The sequence below is a fragment of the Cinclus cinclus genome, chromosome 1 (genome assembly GCF_963662255.1).
Source record: "Cinclus cinclus chromosome 1, bCinCin1.1, whole genome shotgun sequence".
Classification (NCBI taxonomy): domain Eukaryota; kingdom Metazoa; phylum Chordata; class Aves; order Passeriformes; family Cinclidae; genus Cinclus; species Cinclus cinclus.
In genome coordinates, this window is record NC_085046.1 from 143,122,936 (window position 1) to 143,144,818 (window position 21,883).

The 21,883-nt window shown below is 36.6% G+C and overlaps 1 protein-coding gene across 1 annotated transcript in view; it reads right to left on the reverse strand.

Moving 5' to 3' along the window:
* Positions 1-21,883, reverse strand: part of ADCY8 (adenylate cyclase 8) — a 119,615-nt gene that overhangs the window by 23,978 nt on the left and 73,754 nt on the right. Inside the window, 4 exon segments of the mRNA XM_062491787.1 lie at positions 1,975-2,176; positions 6,052-6,152; positions 12,750-12,947; positions 18,621-18,891. Coding sequence (XP_062347771.1) covers positions 1,975-2,176; positions 6,052-6,152; positions 12,750-12,947; positions 18,621-18,891 — 772 coding nt within the window.

The window sequence follows — 21,883 nt, forward strand, 5'->3', positions numbered from 1 at the left end:
TATCCTTTTGCATATGGGACATCCATCCTTCATTTTCATGATATCACACAGACCTGATTGTACCAAAACATGACATGGTCCCAGATCAGCAACTGTGATCCTTAGAATGGAAGGCAAAAAAGAAACAATGGTTCCAATAATGTAATATTGTTTTTTGCTGTTATGACCTGCATTCATTCTAATGGTATTTCCAGCCAAGAGCATTGGATATGAAGAAAACAGCAGTGTCGAGTTGGAATATATTATGGTCTTAGAATGAAGGAAAAAAAATATTAATTGTTTCATGCTTTGACACTTAAAGGAGATGGAGTCTCCTGTTATATATATTTATTTACTCTGGATTGTTATAATAGGTCAAGCCATCAACCTTGTCTGTATAAGCTAGTTAGAGGTATTTTTTTCCAATAGTTAGATAATTTGTTTAATGAGACCCAATTTCTTATCATTAAATTCAAATTAATTTTGAACTTGTGACTCTTTTGCTTGCTCTTTTAGCCACTCAGCCATCTCTGCAGTGTAGGAGTATTACCTAGCTGGCTGTGCACTCTTCTGTGACCCCAGACAATTAATGGCACCTTCTAAAAATTTATGAGGTATATGTCACAAGAACAAGTACAGGTGTTTTCTAAAAAGACTTTCAGGATCAGAAATTTAATTTTATGACAATAAGAACGCAGATAAGACTCATAAGACTAATTTGCCTCCCTGGTGAAACCAAAGCTTTATGGATCTTCTTAGCATCTGAGACTTAACCCTTCCAGCTGGCTGCATTTGAACTCAGCGAGCACACAAAGCTGCAAGGCTGAGATGCATTACCTGCTCTTAAATGCATGCAGCTCCCCACTGAACAAATTATTATTATGGAAGAACTTTGACATATGAAATAATGAGATTATATTAATGTTGTCATTTCCTATAGAGGTCAGGACTCAGTGGCTCAAGTCATTGTCCAGCTAATATATGACAATACATATGACTGTTTACTGCTTTATAGAAAACCACTGGTGTGACAGAAAAAAAGTAATAATTTTCTTTTGACTGTCTGTGGATTAATCAATCCAGAAAATTGCAGAGGGCACAATCTTAAAAAAAAAGTGCACAAGAAATCAGGGCGAGTAACAAATTTGGCATGGATAGTGTGTTAGAGATCTTGTTTTAAGATCAAGACAAGCTCTACCAAAATCTTTCCTGAAAGCCATTTGTTAGACATGATTTTAAAACCTCTAAATTCTAAAACACTGCTTAGTGATTTATATTATAATGGACCACTGTGCTTCAGGAAGTTTTCAGCCCGATTGAACTTCCTGACACTTAATGTATTTATATTTTTTCTGTAATAATAGAAATGAGTGGTTGCATTTTTCTTTCTATGACTAACTTTCCTATCAGTGATACTTTTAATCTATCAGTGAGATATTTACCACATTCTTCTCTCAGACTTCAGCACCTGTCAGGTTGTCTGACATTATAATCTGCCTAATTTATGCAAAGATCTCTCATGTTGCTGAATACATCAGGATAATCAGGGCTGTATTGGAATTTTTAAAAATATTATTTTAGGAATTGTTTTATTTTTCTTAGCCATCTAAATAATAGTAGAACTGTAAGATGAAATGAGAATTTATGAGAGGCATAATTTAATATCTATAAGCATTTTTTGGATTGACAGTTACCAAGAAAGTATTTCAGCATGTCAGAAAATTACAAATGGTCCTCAAAGGGTGGATATGTTGAACAGAATGTCGACAAAAGGTTTTAAAAATAGGTGACACTCATGAGGGAGAAATAATTAGATATTTCAGAAATCCATAGATTAAGTGATGGATTGAATTTCCTGAAGCTGTGATGTGATGCTTTTTTATGTTATCTAAATCACAGCTGGCTTATAGACATAGTTAGCAAGTCCTGTAGCAAGCTTAATAATTCATAAATCATTTTTCCTGTATAATATTCCTTGGTTCCCTATACGCTTACAATATTGATGATGGCTCCAAGAAAATTAATCAGAATGGATGCAAATATAATGACATTCCTTGCCAAGTAGGTCTCGTTAATCCAGCAGCAAGTTTTCCGGAGCATTAAGGGTAAACATTTGTAATCCTCTGCCGTAGTTATCAGCACAAGGGCGGAGTGCAGCATAATCAGGATAGAAAACTGAATGACCATTGGTATCACTCTGAGGAAAAACAAAAAAGAGAATCCAGCATTAAACCTCACCACAATCTGTCAGCAATTCAAGGGAAAAGCTGGACAACATGTCCATGTAGAACTAGTCAAGGCAGTCAGGAGGGCTCTTCACCTGTGTAGTTTTGGATACCATTCATCTCATGAACAGTAGTGTTCTAGATTTGTGCAGACATTGAGATTCAGATTGACTCATTCTCCAGTGGCTATACATTGGTCCCAGGTTATGGACACTGACAGAGGGTCATGCAAGTTTAATTCCTTCAGTTTCCCACAGTACAGCAGTATTCTGCAACAGCCTTCTTGCTTTGCAAAGCCAAGTGCCTGCGATCCGATTTGGAACTGATAGTTTCTAATTATATCTCAGATATATATACACAGTCTATATATGTTGGTGTAGCCTATCAGTTCTGCTAACCTAGCCTGATCCAGCTCTGTACTAAACCAAATTCAGGCCTTCAGAAAAATTAGGATCAAGCCTCAGGAGGTCCAGCCTGAGGACACTAAACAATAGCTCTTATTTTGGACTGCCAAACTCTACATATGAGACCCATGTTATTGAATTAAGGTACTATAAAGGAGGCATCTACACACCTAAGTCTGGCATATAAGCCAAAAATTTCAGAATAACCTGCTTATGTGCCTGAGAAACTGAGACCTTGTATTGTTCACAATAAATTTATAGGCAACAAAATTTTTTCAACTGTAGCTGTTCAATGGAAAATTGATGTGATTGGCTCTTGCCTAAGTGTGCTTGATTTAAAAATAAAATGGAAGGTGTCATAATATAGCCTCTCAGATGAACAATCCAATATCTGTCCTAAGATTTTGATGGGAGTATGCTGATGGGATCAAGTAAAATAAAATGTATGGACAAGGTTAGAGGAATCTGAATAAAAGACCATAATAATTTTCTGTCCGTGAATTTCTCCCAGAACTAGGACACCTGGCTTGGATTGCCCCTTCGTTCAAGAAGAGGTTCAAGACCAATTGATTTTCTTTTTAGGGGTTCTCTTAATGCCAAGATCAAGTGAAGTTTAAAAAGAGCTTGCCTTCCCTCTCCTCATGTACAGTCCAAAATCAACTGATTTAAGCCAAAAGGAAAATTTATGTAAAACAGAAGATGCAAGTGTTTAAATTAAATGACAATTTGAAATCTGCTTTTCTCCTTCACAAGAATTACCCAGTGAAAAATGAGCAGAAATAAGAGTATTTCAACAGTCTACTCTAGTAAGACCTAGTGTCCATGTGAGCATATAAATGGTTCATTGCAGGAAATTAATGAAACTCCCAGACCTCTCAGATGGAGATGAATCACTGCTAGGCTGGCAATGTAATATAATGGTTTCATACAGGACAATTATGATAAAAAATATGGCATTAATTTATCTGACTTAGACTAATTTCCCCAACTCCATATTTCAAAGAATAAAAACTATTTCAAAGATTTTTAAATCCAGGGCATCTGCCCCATAGGGAAAAATGCATGAAAGGCTCAAATATTTATCCTTAGGGAGATAGATATAAAATGAGATAAAATGCTGAATCTTCCATAAACATTAGATTTGAGATATGATTTCCTTCTTTAACAGACAGACTAAGGTAAACTCTCTGGGAAACTCCCCAAAGAACCTAAGTAATGTATGTTCTTCGTCAACTTAAATAGCATTTTCATCAAATTTTCAGAAACCAAAAGACTCAGCTCAAAAAATATTTGCACATCTACTTAAGCAAGTTACTATAAGTACTATATTATAGTCTGTTAATGGTTTCATGGAAATTATTTTAATGGTTTTCCACCATAGTATTTTATTTCTCTGATATTTACCAGAGGTGTAACAAATGAATATGCAGTTATTTCAAGGATTCTCTGAATCCAAATCCTGTCTAATTTTGTGATAATTGTACAATTACTCCCATATTGAACTGCTTTTAGAAGTGGAACTTAGGAAATTTGAACTTCCAGATTATTTTCTTATCCAATATGTTTAAGCATATTGAAACCTTCTCACTCAAAACCCCTATTCTGTTATTTTAGGCTTGCTCATCTGTTGACAGGCACGCTTTTTAAAAACCGAAACACATGTTTTGAAGCAGAGTATGAGAACCTGAAAAAAAAAGACCAAAATTTGTCTCCTTAAGACTTGACACTGATTTCCAGCTCCTGACAGAACATAGGAAACACCATAAAACACACATGTGTCTCCAAAACTTCTCTCACAAAAGGGATAGTGGTAAATATCCTTTCCCTAAATATCTTCCAAGGTTCCAGCAATCAGCCTTTCAGGGTTTTCTTGAAGACAAGGTAATATTTTTTAAAAAAATCTCTGCAGATCTTTCTTGTAGGAATTTATCTAATCTTCATTTTGAATACGTATTTGTATTTGCAGCCTCTCTAAAATTCAGTGACAAAAAGGTCCTCAGGGAAAAACACAAGACTACTGGCAAGATGAGAAACTAGGAGGTGAGACAGCTGCAGGCAATGTGTTTGTGTGACTCCTTCCCCCTCATTCCAATGGCACTAGACAACCTCACAAGAATTAACAGAGATGATTCTGTGCAGATAGAAAAAAAAAGTTGGTTTTTTTTGTTTGTTTGTTTGTTTGTTTGTTTGTTTTGGTTTTTTTCTTATTGATTTATTTTTTTCCTGTAACACTGGTATGGCAGTGATTGATATAGCAGCAGAAATCATTTTAGAAAACAGATTCTGTTAATAAGACCCATAAATCTTGCACATACTGAGGAAAATAAACAAAAAAAAAAAAAACCACCACAAACAAAAACATCTACCAGAAATTAAAAACTTTAAATGTGTATTGGGAGAGGAGCTGTTAAAAAGGAAGCAAACTTACTAGGGGCAATATAACACATAAGCAACAGCAGAAGGTCTGGGTACTTTCTCAACTGAGAATTAAACAAGATCTGAGACACCACTTCTGCAGAATGCAGTTGTCTGCCTGCACCTGACCACCACTTGGTATTCTCAGACATCAGCCTGGTAACTCATGCCTTCCAGAGATGATCCCAGAAATCTTGCTGCACTACTGCAACACAATTAATGTCTTATTTCTTGTACAAATAATGTATTAAGGTTCATCTGAGTGCTAGAAGCTACTTGAGAAATATGTTAATCTGGGCATATCTCTTTCAACACTTGCGCTGTCGAAGACTAAATGGGACCAGAGGGTTGTTATAGTGACAGTCCTGTTCTAGAAAACTGACCTCAGTCCTTGTGCAAACTCCGGTGATCTCATTATTAAATTGTAGACAAAAATGCCAAATGATGTGTTTGAGTCTGTGAAATGTGGACACTGAGGTCTCATCTACGTCACATTTTCATCATCTTGATAGGAATATATTGCTTGGTCAGCCACAGAGAAGAGCAGAAATGAAAACAGATCTACCAGATCACCTCTGTGCTTATTAATGGCCTGAGACTGCTTTTCCCAGCTGAGCAAATCACATTTTCAGCAGCAGAGCTAACAGCACAATTGTCTTACAAAGCGTTTATGAAACAATACCGAGAGAGTCACAGATACCCAAGGTAATTATCAATCACTTAGCAAAGAGGCCCAGCTACTCTTCTGGATCATGTTTCACCAGGACACACGGTGGCCACTTAATTTGGTGGCAGTTCTACCTGAAAACATTACAATACAACATCAGTACACTCAAAACATGTAGGTGCAGATAATGTAAAAAAGTAGCTAGTGTTGCAAAAAAGTGAACAAATATTTCTTAAAGCTCCTGGGGAACAAGCAGATTTTACTGCTACATTGCATATCAATCCTAAAAATGTTATTCCACTGTGACCCTCAGAGTGCCTTCAAATAGATTTCTGTAGATTCAATAGATTTCTGTATTTACCTGGAAGAAGGGAGCAAGCTTTGGATAGCGGTGATAAATACAAGGACAATAAATGCACACACCAAGTTTGATTTGAATACTTCATCCCGCATTTGAGAATACTAGAATTAAAAAAAAACAAACACACACACAGAAAAGTAAATTAGCTGTTAACATATGCAGTAGTTTCACTACGGTTGACGTATATAGGAGACATGGGGAAAATTAGCATAATGCACCAATAAAATCAATAACCTGAATTTTTGTTTTAAAATCAAACCCATCAAATAAATTGTTAATAATCTGGTAGAATACTTTAACCAAGAAAGCAAAACTTTATAATTTGTAATACAAAAATTTTCAGCTTAAGTTCCAAATTATTTGCTTTAAAAATCCTGAGGTAGATACCAGGACCTTGTGCTGCTGAATAGAATACTAAATATTTAATTGCTTAATAAAATACTTAATAACAGAGAAACCATGAATTTCCTCACATGAAGACAAGCACTGGAGTCATCTGTGACCCTGCATGCATGATGGCACAGAGGTGTCTCCATGATGGCCAAATTGAGGCTTCTCTGCCATTTTTTAAAATTTTGATTTTAAGAAAATTACATAATTAGAATAATGTATCTATTTGGGATGCTGTGATGCTGGAACTCTGTATCTTAATTTACTCAGGGGCTGTGTGGAAACTTGGAAGTATGGGCATACTCTCCAAATGTAAAAGACTATTTGAGATGCATTATTATAAAGATTTATTGAAAAAATATTTTTCTCCATCATATCAAACAACTGAGAATGCTATCAAGTTCCTTTTTGATGGGAATTACCAAGAAATTGGTAATGGAATTGATGGGAATTACCAAGAAATAACAGACACATGGATAGACCGCAGTGGATCAGTTAAAGTGGAAATATTAACTAAGTCCTCAGCCGTTATTTATCGTTGCTAATTCAATTAAACTGCAGCTGTTTACAGCAGATGAAGGTTAGTCCAAAGGAATATTTTTTATAATTCTTTATATCTTTAATGGATGCCACCAAAGTTTTTTGTCTTATAAGAAATCCTGCAAAAGCTTGCCTCAGTCATTTTTCTTCCTCTGAACAATAACTTCCTTTTGTTTAAACCTTTGCAGTTGTAAAGCATTGAAAAACTGGTTACAAGGGTCAAAGCATTATCAGATACCAGAATCTCTCTCCAGAAATTTACAAATAGGGAAAAGTGCTGTTACAAATGGCTAGGAAGCATTACAACAGAAAAAAGTTGTTAAGAAATGTGTCAAGAACATACACTAAGAGAGCTCATTTATGAACATACACTGAGAGACCCCAGCCATGAACTGGATTCCATAGCTAATTTGTTCTTGAAGGGAGATCCTAGCTAGACTTGGGGTATTTTCCCTACCTTTGGCTGGGACATCATCTCAGCTGTAAACATGTGGTGAAAACAATCTTAAGCTCCCAGGTGAAAAAAAGGTTTCTCACTTCCCTGCTCCCATTTTTAACAAATGAGAGAGGGGATTCATTTGTTGGTGTCCCTCATTTTGACCCCTCCTCTCCCATGATTATACCTGGTGCTTGTTGTTGGCAGTATCACTTTGGCATATTTTTTGATATTGCTCACAGGTAATTCCACTTCATTTTGCTGCTGAAACCCCAGAGACACTGACCCTGATTTCTTGTGCAAGGAAACAGAACTGCATCAGTCTGTATAAACATAAGGCTTTTTTCAAATAGGGAAAAAGAAAGGTATGTTCCTTAAAATATAACATGAAATCCCAACTGTTCCAAAGGGAAATTAAGACAAACTAGATGAATGAAACACAAACATAGAATGGCCTGCTGTGTTGAGCATTATGTCAAAAGGATGGATGCTGTGTTCTAATCAGTAACAACATTGTGATGAGGAATTGTTGACATCCCTTGGCAGCACTGACATAAATGATAAACACAGCAGTTCTGTAGCAGTCTACCCCTTAATGACTTGGAGAAATAATTGAAGGACTGACTAAGCCTCAAGGCCCTTCAAAAAGAATGTGGAGGCTTGTAGCCAACCAGAGCTGTGTAGAGTGCTAGGAGGAATTGTGGTGTCACATTGTCTGCAGTGAAAACCTTCACTGCAGCATCCCACAGAGCCACCTGTGCTGGCATGACTTTCTCAGGGTGCAGTGAAGACTCCCATGGGGCTTGGGTCATTTGCCTACACTCTTGGGAAGTTTATCCATGTGCTTGCCCAGCCTGCCTGGCTGAAACTGAGAAAGGTTTCTTCTGTTTTCTTCTGTTCAGCAATGCTGCTTACTCCTCACCTCTCTCTTCCAAAGCCTCTTTGAAAGGGTAGCACCAGTAATACAAGCTTCACATGTTTCCCTAAAGAAAATGTTTGTGCACTGGGGAGAAGGTTTTTGGTCTTATCCTCACTGCTGCTCTTTGACTTAGATAGGACCATAGAGATGAAAAGGGAGACCAGGTTTTTTTCTTCATCGGAGTAGTGTTGAGAAAGTTTCTGCAATACAGGAGAGGGACAGAAGAATAAGCTTCAAGGAGTCTAAGACAGGAGAGGAAATTAACTCCTGAGAAGACCGAAGACAGAGATCCAGTTGCTGACCAAGGACAGAAAAATTGCTGAACAGGCACAGTTTGCCCAGTGCCTCTTGCAGACCTCCTTGTAAATGGAAGTTTCTGAGTTGAAGGAAGGAGGTGATGCCTGTGTCTGCTAAGATACAGCAAGCAGGAAGAGCAAAATTGTTTTCCTACTCATGTAATTTCTATTTATCTTTCCAGTCAGAATTTTTGAAAGAGAGAATCTCAGATATTTTGGTCTAATATTTGAACTAAGAAAATGGGTACTTTGAAATTCAAAGCTCTTTTAATATTCCCAGTGTGCTCACCTCACAGAAAATATGTAAATGTTTCATGTCTAAGCCCAGTCTTTTTTCTAATCTAAGTACAAATATGCAGGAAGACTTTGAATATCTTTATAGAAATCTTTACATTGGAAACTTCCTTTAATAAATCCCCACCAGCATGTAAAATTCCCTGTCCTGTGTCTCTGCTTTACCCTGTATGAAAGTACATGGCATGGATATTTTCAAGTTGCTGATATTTAGGGAGATCATCATGCTGATATCTTTTAATTACTGGAATAATCTGAAGTTGCATCAGATTTTCCTATGAGCTATTATATATTTGGAAATTTTAGTATCTTTTCATGCTACCATCAGAATTTTCTGTGATTGAGTTGCTCTGCCTACCTGCTATTTGTGGAAAAAACAGACCTAGCAAAATAGGAGACCAATAGTCTCTAATGAGTGTTAATGAGTGAAACACAGTAATGACTAGTCCATTTCATTAAAGAATCTATAAAATATACCAGGTGGGGTCCTGCACAATTCCTATGAAAAATGAAGTATTGCAGAATTCATATGGAAATATAGCCTCAGAGAGATAACACATTTTCCAATGTAACTGCTACTGCTTGCTATGGAATACACACTTATCCTATCACCACAGAAGGAGAAAGAGCAATGAGATAGGAGTGGCAAGATGTTACAGTGGCTTAAACTGCAGTGACATAGCAGTTTTCTAAACCAGTGTAAACTAGGATCTGTTCTAGCTCCATGGCAATTTTGTGCATGTTGATTCCAGAATTGGTTTGGGGTTTTTTTTCTTACCCTTTGAAGCCTTAAAGGAAAAAAACCAGAAATTTCATGGCTAGTGTAAAACCGGTGTCTGGAATTGTTTTATAGTGAAAAACTTCAGACCAACCCAGAGAGTTTGAACAGAAGTCCAGTATAACATTTCAGATCCATTCACGTCACCCCAGGATCCTGCATCATGGTAGTCCTGTTACTAATGCAGCAGGAAGAAATATAGTTTATTTTTGATGTGGTTACTTACTTTTCTGTCATTTGAAGTGCAGAACATTAACAAAATTTTCACTGAACAAGGTAAAGGTAACACTTCTTGGCCAGAATATCAGCTATGGGTGCTGGTTTTTCTGTCTCCTCTAAAGTGCAAAGTCTGGGGTGAGAGGCACTAACAGATTATAGAAATGAGTATTTAGCAGATGCCAGTGTTACCTGAAAGAGTGATGGCTAAATGAGAGGACAGAGGATTTTACATGGAGGAGGTTACTTTACTTCAGAGCTCCCTCTGGCTTGAAGCTGTCACTGTGCTGAGCAGAAGGTGAGTGTCAGCCAAGGGGAGCAGCAGTGGGAGAGGGGATGCCCACAGACACTGTTGACTCTCAGCCACACCGTGGGGAGCAGCTCAAGGTGTTGGTTTAGAAGGTCATGCAAGCAGTACCAAAATGTTAATGGCTAGAGGAAACTGCATAATTCCAGACTGAAAGGTTAGGGGTGGGGGGGAGCAGAGGGAAAAGGCTGCTGAAAGAGCTTGGTAATACTCTAATCTGAATTTGAGTTTGGTGGGATTCCCAAATGGACTGGAAGAATGGAGAAAGTGGTAGTAACAAAACAGCACAGAGGAAATAGCTACTTTCTTCAGGAAAATTATTTAAATATTACTTTTTCCATGACTCCCTGTAACCTATGGTTGAACACTAAGGTTATAAGGACAAAGCAGTAATTACTGTACAGGCATGCAGGAGTGAAGGGACATTTCCCATGCTGTCCCACAAGACAATTGCTCCTGTCTTCAACTAAAAGGACATGATGATTCATCTTCCCTTAATGCACATCATTCCTTTGTATCCTGGTACATTCCCCATCACTATCTGAGCACACTTGTGATGTCCCAGCACCCTGAACAGAAGCAAGGAAGTTACTGACCAGAGGCTGTCCAGCTATTGGAGGTGGATGTCCCAGAACAGATAAAACCATAGTGATATTTTTAAAATCTTTACTCCTTCCTAATATGAGAAACCAGATTAAATTATGGAACAGAAAGAAAACTCAGTCAACTTTGCTGAACGAATTTTATGTTTCTATTTCTATGTACCTACTGGTGGGGACTAACACCTAAGGAAATACTGAATGAAAGCATAATTCTCCAAATACTGCAGCCCAATTATATATTGGAAATGTCTTACTGGGAAGAAAATGTATCAGACCTGCTAAAATGTTTACTTTTAAATAGACATTTTCTACAGATGCAATTAAAAACATTATTAATATTTTAAATCTGACCTATGTGATGTGATGTGATAGATTAGGGCATATATCTTCTTTTTGTTCCTTAAATTGCATTTAAATTTAATTCTACACTTCCCTTGTAGTTTTTTCTTTGTGGCTGACAATGGTGAAATCTAAATAATAAGCATTTTAATATTCTGGATATGGGATCTGATTCTGGGCAGTACCACTTTACACTGGCCTTGTGTGATTAAATAACATAGTAAGAGGAGCTGAACCACTGACAAGTTTGCTCATTCAGCAAGTTGTTTATGACCAGGCTGTTTCCTTCTTTAAACATAAAAAATTCAGATTCTTTCACCATAATTCTATATCTTGTGTCTTGAAAAGATTAAAGATTATTCATGACTTTTAGGACTTTATTTACTAATTCACATGATATAAGAGATCTTGAATTTTACTTCCTCTGGGTCCCTGCCAGCTTTGCACGATGCCTGCAATGAAAGAAATATCTTCATATCTTCCTTTTCAGAAGTTAATTATTTGTGGATAATTTGCCTTTGGGGGTTCTACCTTATGTCTCAGTGTAAATACCCTCACGGGGAAATGCAATCCTGTGTTTTTGTTTTAACAAACATTTCTTGTTTCTTTCACAAGATTACTAGTGCAATAAGGGCTTAGATATACTTCAAGCAGAATTTTCTTTTCCAGTTGTCTTAAAATTCTCAGCCTTCCTGAGGAGAAGTCTCTCATAAATCAAGTAAAAATATCTGTTTTCCAGTGGAAGTTAGTGTGATGATAGAGAGATGTGAGTCTCCATGCTTCCAATTCCTCACTGTTTATATTTCCTTTTAGTCAAGCACACATAGTATTGCAGACCTGCTGTTGCTGCACTGTCATAGCATATGAAATAATCAGTGAAAGTCAATGAAATTATTTGAGATCTGGGCAACCTCATCCTGTGCCATCAGCTTTCAAGGAGTGTTCTCCCATTACCTTATCTTTTAAACCTTATAACTTACATCTGGATGTAGACTGAAAGAGAAGTTAATGAGACCATATTGCTGTTGAGAAGCAACAAAGACATGAAGCATATTTAGCTCTTAGAAACAGGTTTTTTAAGAAGGATGTTTTAAACAGAGAGTTGAAAAATTACTGTGGACTTGAAATAAATATTGAAGCTGCATAGAGGACATCAGAGGGATTCTATGATTAAATGGAAGGAACAAATCTATATAAAAATAGATATATATTTCTTAAATAAAAATGTCAATTTATTTATATGCTCAATCATCCTTACTGCCAAAGTAACCTGTCATCTGGCAAAAAAACTGCTTCTACCCGATACCAAGTTCAACCCAGCCAGTGGTTGTTGCTTTCAGAAACTGAGTTTGCTGTACATATTTTCCAACAATGAAATGCAATCTCTTCAGCATTATAACACCTGCATCATGTCACTGTGTATTATGAACTCTAGCTCAGCCCCGCCTTCTGAAAACTGAAACCAAATGAAAAAGAAAGCAACAAAAAACCAACAGAAGCCAGAACCTACAGCTTCTCTACTTCAGTGAACATTTATTACAATTTGAATTGTGAATAATGCAGCTACCAAGCCCCAGCTACCTTATGCTCCAGGCTGGAGTCTTTAAACATCAGTGAAAAAGGCTTGATATGCTCTCTTCTCAATTTATCGCCACTCCGTAAGTCGATGGTGTGCTCTATTCTCTTGTTAATTTCCTCAGGCCCAGACTGGACATGCAAAGCTTGTGCAAGATGGTTTGGAAGCAGATTTATTGAATTTCTTGTTAGGGCAGCCAGAGTCTAGGGGAAAGCACATGCAAACAGAATAAACCTGCTGGTCCCCTTGGGTTAAAAATGCAATGTTTTAGTTCATGTTGCATTGCAAACCATTACAGCATTCCATGCAATTCATTCAATGAAATCTATAGAAGTATAAAATAATAAGTCTGTTCCTCTAAACACATACAGTACATTAAGGGGAGCATTTCAATGCCTTCTTTTTTACAGGCTAGAAGGTTTGTTGTTGCACTGAACATCGGGACTATATTCCGCTTCCCAAATTAATATTTAATTATTAAAGCATGCGGGAGGGGAGTACTCACACCAAAATAACAGCAGGGTATCTGACTCAATGGTGTGTTTTAATAAATACAAATGGAAGCCATATAAAACAAAACCCACAAAAAAAGAGTAGTGAAGTTTTCTTATCTCAGAGTTACTGGATGTGTGTAGTTAAGGAACAGATCAGTTAGTCAGGAGTGAAGAAGGTGACATTACAGATTACTTCAGCATGGGTTTTCAGATAATATGTTCTTCTTCACTACTGGTATATTTCAGCCAATTTAAATTACAGTTAGGCTATATGATTTAATTTAACTGTAATTCATATTATTATTTAAAATATTATCTCAAATGCATTATTCCTTTGGTATTTCAATGACTAATCAAAGAAAAAAATAAAAAAAACCCTTTTGCTTCACAAAGAAATCTAGCAGATATAGTATGAAGGGTGTTTCATCTTCAGCAGAGTTTGCTTTCATGAAGAGAACAACTCATTCCCATTTCATGGTGCCATTTCATGACACAAACCACAGTAAAGCAGCTCTTTCCCACTTGAATGGGAAAATAAGCTCTACTCTGTCATATTCCCAAGGGTTAAGAAATGTTAATGAATGGAAAGGATGTGAAGCTTCATACATCACAGCATAAGACATTTCAGCATTATTATGGGTGGGAAATAAAATTCTGTCTGAGAAAAGTTATTCCATAGGTCCTTCCTGAAAACACCTTCAGCTCTATCTCCTACTAGGCATTGCTGAAACAGGAGCTTAGGATGTTTTGTCACCAGATGCCTCTGGAAAACTAATTGTTTTATATCACAGGATTACATTGGGCAAATGCTATAGGGAGGCTTCCCTTGTTGATATTCAAATTAGAGTCAACAAACATATTCTAATGAATCTTGCACAGCACATTAAAACACAGGAAAGGACAGGAAGGGTCTCAGGTACCCACTGCCAAAGCCCAGGTGACAACTTTCCTTACAATCCAAAATCAAGTCCTTGGATACTGTAGTCACAGATAGTATTTCATTTTCCACCTTATTATCAGTAATTTAAGATCTCAAAATACAGGCAGAAAAGTATGTCAAGACTGAAATATCTCTGTTTAAGTGAAAAGCAGTTTTTTCTTTTTGTTTAACAGAAAAAGGACTTCTGTAGAGAAGGTTTGGGAAGACACTTTACTTGAATCCTCCCTTCTTCCGTCTAGCAAATCAGTATCATCTACATTTGGAGAAAATATCAAGGAAATATTTCTCATGCTTAGGTTTCAGATATGTCTGAATTAATATCTTGGCCTAGGAGAAAACAATCAAGGCAAGTGTATAAATGGTATATTGTTGCACACTGTGGCGCTACTTTAATTTAAGTACTCTTATCTCTTTTAAACTGAGCTAGGAAGAAAAACTTTTGTCAATTTTTGGTGCCTGAAAGGGCATGAATGCATCTGAAGCCCCTGTTAAAGGATAAGATTACATCAGATGGTGGTGTGTAAATTGATTCCTCAGAATTACCTTATATTTCTGCTTCTGCACTGGAAAGGAGTGTGGACAATGTCCCTAATGTTTTTGATAAGCATTTTGGTATTTTTATACCAGGGAAATAATCTCAGTTCATCCTAGTAAGCATTATGTTTTGGTCAAAATTCTATGATTGATATGAAGGCTTGTCTCCTTGCTGAATGTATGAAGTGTTTTACAACTCATGGTAGATGAACATGACATAATATCACCACTATGGCTATGATGCCTGTAGTATTTTGCAAAAATAGACTCTGAATTTGCATTTATATTCACAATATAACAAGAAAATTCATATTTGGGTTTCTCTCCTTCGCATACATGCACATAAGAAAACTGCTTCCCTGGATTTACAAATAAAAACAATAAAAACATCATGCAAATTATTGTCTCAAGAATGAGTTCTAACCCATTTTGTCTCTTATCCACCTCTTTGCTCTGCATCTTTTAAGACTTCTTTATGCAAACACAAAGAAATATTGATCCTTCCTATTTTCTCTCCTACTCTTTTGCAAGCAGCTCTATGGAAGACACAGTTGTGAATTCTACAATGGGCTTTTGAAGTTTTCTGATGCTGACAATAACCATTCATCATACAAGAACAAACACAAAGTTCTGTTAAAAACAAAACAACAAACAAAAAACAAAACAAAAAATACCTAGCCGAACTTGCATCTGAAAGAAGATGCATTAAAATGAACAAACAAATACTAAAACTCCAATTATAGACACATTTTATAGGGACTTTAAAAGGTGGCTTAGATTAGATTTTACTGTCTTTCTGGGAAGTTTTCCTGCAGAAAATTCAAGCATCCTGCTCTCAACAAGAAGGGAAATTTTTAATTTGTACCATTTAGAAAACCTTTGGAAGGTTTCAAATTATTTTTATTTTTTCATACTGCAAGCATCAAGTTTCGGAAGGAAATAGGAAAATAAAAGGTCACATGCTTAGAAAGACAGGTTGCAGATAGAATTTAGTTCAAGAGGAAGACACCTAAATGAGAGTGTCTACAAGTTTGGTGTCTACATGCTCAGTGTCTAAACTTCTATTTCTTCCAATAAACACTTCAGATACTTTCAGCTGCCCAATCCTGTGTAGCTGCAGTCAGCAGAGATGCCTTAGGGAACTGGACAATAATCAGGAGCCAGGAGATGTGGCACAAGACAAAGGGGCACCGTGTGCCACTGGTCATTGGTGAGGACCAGCTAGGGTGTGCTGGGCTATCTCAGCATAGAATAACAGCAATAATAGTGGGATAGCTGTAACACTCAGGTACCTTGGTTTTGAACTGAATTCCACCCTTTTGTTTAGACTTGTCTGTCATCTGGGCAGTCTTTAATGTAATTTCTGTGCTCACTGTTACGCTTCACTGCAACCACTAATAAGGTACACCTATAGAAGACAGACACTTTAACATGCTGTTTTTCCTAGTTCACATACTGACAGGCCCATCAGGTACCTCCACCAGCACATACAGTGACCATGCTGTGCTTCCAGCTTCTCCTTTTGTAAGGTACATGGAAGAAATGCAGCTTAAACAGCCATTAATTCATTCTGGAGGAAGTGTTTACTCTCTTGAAGTGAAATAACTTCTGTCCAATTTTCTTTCCTTTAAGAAAGAAGCCCAGGCACTTGTTTCAATAACAAAATCCTCCGTTTATGTTTCAGGCAAGAATTTCCACCCTTGGTTTACCTCAGACCAAGGGCACATAGTGACAATTGAGCTGTAGACAGGTGTAGTTTTTTGCTAAAATCTGTGACTGCCTACATAAAAATGGTTATTTTCTTCTTACTCAGATAAACACATCTATAATTCACTGATTCATGCTGCTCATAGAACACAGGTTTGAGGTAATGAGTATGGATTGGGATAAATTTGAGTTTGGCTTAAGAACACCCCAGGGATTTCTTTTTACATGCTTCCTAACATAACAAGAGTTAAAAGTAAGATACATGTGATCAGTTGCTCAAATTTTGTTGTAATTTATATTGGCTAAAGAAATAATTTAAATTCTATTGGCAAATATTCAAACATACAGAGTGAGTCACTGCTACTACAATTCTCAAAGCCTGCTGCTGGCAGTGACCTTTAAGCTGTTTAATTAGTGTTATTAAATGCTTATTCTGTCCCGGACTGACATACCTCTGGAAAAAGCTACTACATCCTAGTATAATTTAAATCTATCATCTGAATTTTTTAGCTAAAATACATTATTTATGAGCAATACTGCCTATTGTCTCAACTGTAAATTAAAATTACATAATAATTGAATCAGACATGGAACAGTAGATTTTAAAAATCTTGTCTCCACTGAAAGGCTTATTGTAAAACTGTTTTATTTAAAATTACAGCTTTTCCCACACCACTTCACATTCTTAAAAAAAAAAAACCACGTGAGAAACTGTTCTAAAAGTAGATTGTTTATTGCCATAAAAATTAAACTGTTAAGCTATGCTTATTTAAATTACTTTCAAGGTCTTTTTACTAGTACTGAGCAGGAGTTGATCAATAATTGAATAAACCCACTAATCCTTTAGTTTGTTCTTTGTCTTTGTTAGCATCAAGGTCAGGTTTAGCTGAGAAAATGACCAACAAAATGAGAGCCTACTTTGAATAGATTTTTTTTTGGACTACAGAAACTGGAATATTTTAAAGGGAAAGAAATAGACAGAGTTCAGAAGATATTCACAGTAGCATGCACCCATATCTCTATTCCTAATGAAGGGACAATATAGAGACAGGTCAACAAAATACAGAGAATACCATAAGGCAGTGAACATGCAGATACACAGATGTACAGAGAATATATGAAACAGGTGTTTTATATAACAGCAAACTGTGCCATGCTCAAATTCAATTTGAAGAGATGAAGACACTGCTGTGGGCTGATTGATTGTGAAATTTTATCACTTCTGAGCACATTTGCGAGAAGCAGAAGACGGTTGACAAAAGCAAGACCTCCACACAACAATGTTTAAGGTTCAACAGACAGTTCAGACAAGTAGGAAAAAGGATGTGCAGCAGACGAAAGGATATAATGTCATTATAGATCCCCCAAAGAAAACGAAAGAAAACTTCAGCTGACCTTGCTACATAAAGACTCATCAATCTTTCAAGTGCAGTGAGAAGAGTGGAGTCTGAGGGCATTTTAACCTTTCTATCTTTAATTCCTCTCAACAAGCACATGTCACAAAATGATTTTTTACCATACAAGAATTGTTGCTTCCCAGGTTGCTGGCAATCAGCTGTGCAATTTGGAAAAACGTCTGATCAGGAGAAGTTGCTATTATCTCATATTTATATTGAGCTACAGATGTCTTTAGAATCTATCTCATCTGCTAGTCAGCCTTAATTATATCTTAGACTATGAGTTTTATTTTTTTAAGTGAGAAATGAAGAACCTGATTTCACAAGGTGCTCTTTTTTTTTTTTTCTTTTTTTTTTTCTTTTCCTTTCCTCAGATATCAATAAACTTCTTTAGGCATTTTCCTCTGGCAAAATCTCCTTTCCCTTAATTTGATGGCTCTACAGTGAAGCTATGCAATGAGATATACACTCTGACTAGAATATTCCAGCTAGTTTAGTAACATTAGATTTATTTTTATTTCTTCTTTGTGGAGTGGTTAAATTAAAACTAAGCCGTGTAGTATTTGATTTCAGTTGGGAAAAAGAAAAAAAAAACAATTAACTCAAAATCTGTGTTTTACTGGCATTTTCCCAGTTTAGAAACATGATTTTTTTCTGCCTTGAAACAATTTGTTCAATCCTCTGCTGTTACAGTACATGTTAGAATAAAGATTAAAGATTAATTTGTCTCCTCTGAGGCCTCCATTATTGAAGTGCACTCAATCATGCATTCATCTCAATGACATTAAAGGAAGTTTGACTTACGTTTTGTTTTCCCACTATGTTATCAAATGGAAGTTCAGGGCTCCAGGATCCTTCGGTAAACGTAGCTCCGCTGTTTCTCCTGTCAGAGGAGCTGACAGCCTCTTTCACAATATCTTCAGGTAAAGTCAACAGACTCTCCTCAGGTTGTTTAATTAAATAAGTCTCAATGTTATGTTTCCTCAGGAATTCATTGCGCTCTTTGCCATGCCCTTCTTCAACTTTATAATCCCCATTCAGGCAGTCCAGAGTGGCTTTGGAGATGTGAATCCTCCTGCATAAGAGAAATAAGTAGTAGCAAGTACTGATTGTGGTCTACTATACATGGGTTAGAAGGAGGTTTTGAACTCTGCATATAGTTTAACGTCATGGATAAATACAAGATTTTCTATAGCAAACAATGAAAATTAAGTAGTGTGTTTAAAAACATAAACTTTATTTGTGGTCAGGTAATCTCAAGACATGTTTACATCAATAAGATGGCATTAACCCACAAAGTCCTGTCACAGGAAAAACACATTCACACCTGATACCTTTACTCATAGTTAATAGTTTAATGGGAGACCTTCCCAGGTAATGCTATTCTGAGTGAAAGAAAATTGTACTTCAGGGAAGTATGTTGAGGGGAAAATAAATGGTAGGCATTAGAGCTGTTTATGTGAAAGTCTCTAATTTCCTTCAGTTTCTTGAGGTAGCTTAAACATTTGAAATTAGTGGTCTGATTGAACATGAAGTGAATTAGGGAAATAAAGGAACTATGCAAAGGTAAGCTACATAATCATTTCTATTAAGACCAAGCAATGAGTTCAACAAGCTTTGGCCAAAGTGAATTTGAATTCAAGAGATTACATGCAAAACAGCTCAAATTTTGCAATGGTAAGACAGGAATTTGGATGTCCTCTAGCTAAACTCTTTTTAAGGAATCTTCAAGCTCCTGCATGTAAGAAAATTGCAGACAACAGTAGAACATATTGATATGGTCAGCTATGCTATATGCACAATGCAGCATCATGAAAGCAGTAAGAGTTCATTAGGCATTTATCTAACCCAAGAAAACAGTTGTAGTGACTCTTTCAACCAGGTCATCTTTTTAAAATTTGGGTGTATGTCACTTTCTGAAAGACAGACTTGCATACAGATTCCTAATACTCAAAAGTGAGCTAAAATTAGAGATCCTCTATTGAGGACTTAGTAAGTTGCTTTTCTCAGGTACCAAAATTTGGCTTCCTCGTGTGAAGAAAATGTTCCTAGCATGCCCCTTGGGAACTTCCTTCTGCAACTCAAAGCATGCCAATACAAAATTGAATGGTAATTGAATACAGAATTGAATCATAACAATTTGATGGAATAAGAGACTATAAGGACATATATGATATGCATGCATTGCTAGAAAATAAAGTGCTGGTTGCATTTAAGCAGTGTGAAGTGCCCAGGAGTATCAGAACTTGGCACAAATTGTCCATGTGGAGCATTAAATATCAACATCGAATTAAAATATCAAAAATTTGTATCCCAGCCATTTTTAAGCTGTCTCAACTTCCCTGCTTCTTCCCTTGTCTTTCTAAACTCATGCTGTTATAATGACTGCAGAGATTGGTAGTATTTTGTAGAGAAAAATCAGTAAAACTCATGATAAAACCCAGTAAAAATGTGTCTCAATTATAAGCAACTTTTGGCCTGGACTTAAACAGCAAAGCATGTGACCTCTTAGAAAGATGATGTGTTTCCTAGCTCCAAGAAATCCAAATATGCTGAATTTATTCAAATACTTACCTAAAACAATAGGGAAGAAAAAGAAAGAGAAAGTGATATGCTAGTTGCCAAGATGACTATTTCTGACTTTGGATTCAACAAATGTTTAGGAAGGTTGAGTAATAAAGCCATGAAAGATGGATTTTATGATGGATATGAACAGCTTTAAGCAGAGTATGGAGATAGGCATTAATGTAATATTCGTAAATGGGCCAAATATTAAAAAATAATTGGCAGATTATAAGTATTTTCTGGCTTCACATTTTGTACTGCTTGCTTAAAAAAAAAAACTTAAAATGTGGAGAGATGTCTTTAAATTTTATACAAATACAGTACATTGGCAACCTGAGTAGTGAAGTCAAAAAGTATTGCCTGACCTATTCTTGAAAGCATGTCAGGCCCAAAGTGTTAAATGATACCTGTCATTGAGATATCACTGAAAATTTATTATTACCTAGAATTTATGCAAGTCAGTACTGGAGATTAATACCTATATACATGAAGTAAAGACTATTAGAAAATGGGGTCCTGGCAGAAGAATGTCACTGAAATAACACTGTAAGATCTTACAAGGTTTCCTTCGCAGGTGCTGTGGACACATTTTTAACTCTCCAAAAACCAGAAATTGCCATTTTTTTTTTCTCTGTGCTCTTAACTGTGTTATCCCACAGCAGCTGGGCTGTTGGCTGATGCTTCTTCTGTCAAGTGCAGTCTCTCCCTGCCTCATCCATGCTCGTGGGTGCTCAGGGGGTCATGCAGACATTGAGGGGAAGAGCTGAGTCCCTTCTTTCCTGCTCTCACACTGGGTGAAAGGATGTTTCTCATCCTCAGCTGCCTCTCTCCACTATGCCCTCAGGAAAATGCTGCAGTTCATCTTTGCTCTTGTTTTGCACCGTGAGAGCAGGACTGCTCATAACCTCAGGGCAACTTTCCTGGTGGAGCTGCTCTAGGAATGGGAATGACCTTGGTATTATGACAAGTAGAAGGATTTGAATGCTGGTGGCAGGGAGAAGTAAGGAGAGGGTGAAATGAGCTTAACTACTCTAATAAATCTGCTCTGCACACTAGGAAACTCTGATGTAAATCACTATTCTGAGGGACTTGGTTCATTGCTGTCGCATACAGGCTTTTTTCTGCTGGCACACTGATATCCAGGAAATCATTCTGCTCTGACAGACTGAAAACCTGCCAGGCTTTTTTATCTACAGCAAGACTGTGCATTTTCTGGGTTATTCATTAATAGCCATAGGACTTGCACACATTAACAGCAATAGACTCCACTTTTAGCAGGTGTGGATGATGAAACTTAGACAATCAATTTGCTCTTGTGAACAAAGCATCGTCTTAGTCACCTCAGGTTATTGCATGGGATAAGCAGCCAGCAATGAAATTTTTTCCTGAAATTTTATACTTGTGATATATGCAGAGTACAGACGTTGCTCTCAGAACATGCAGAATTTAATTTTCTGCTAATTCCAAGAATATATATTAGAATAAAGGTTTACTATGTAGAG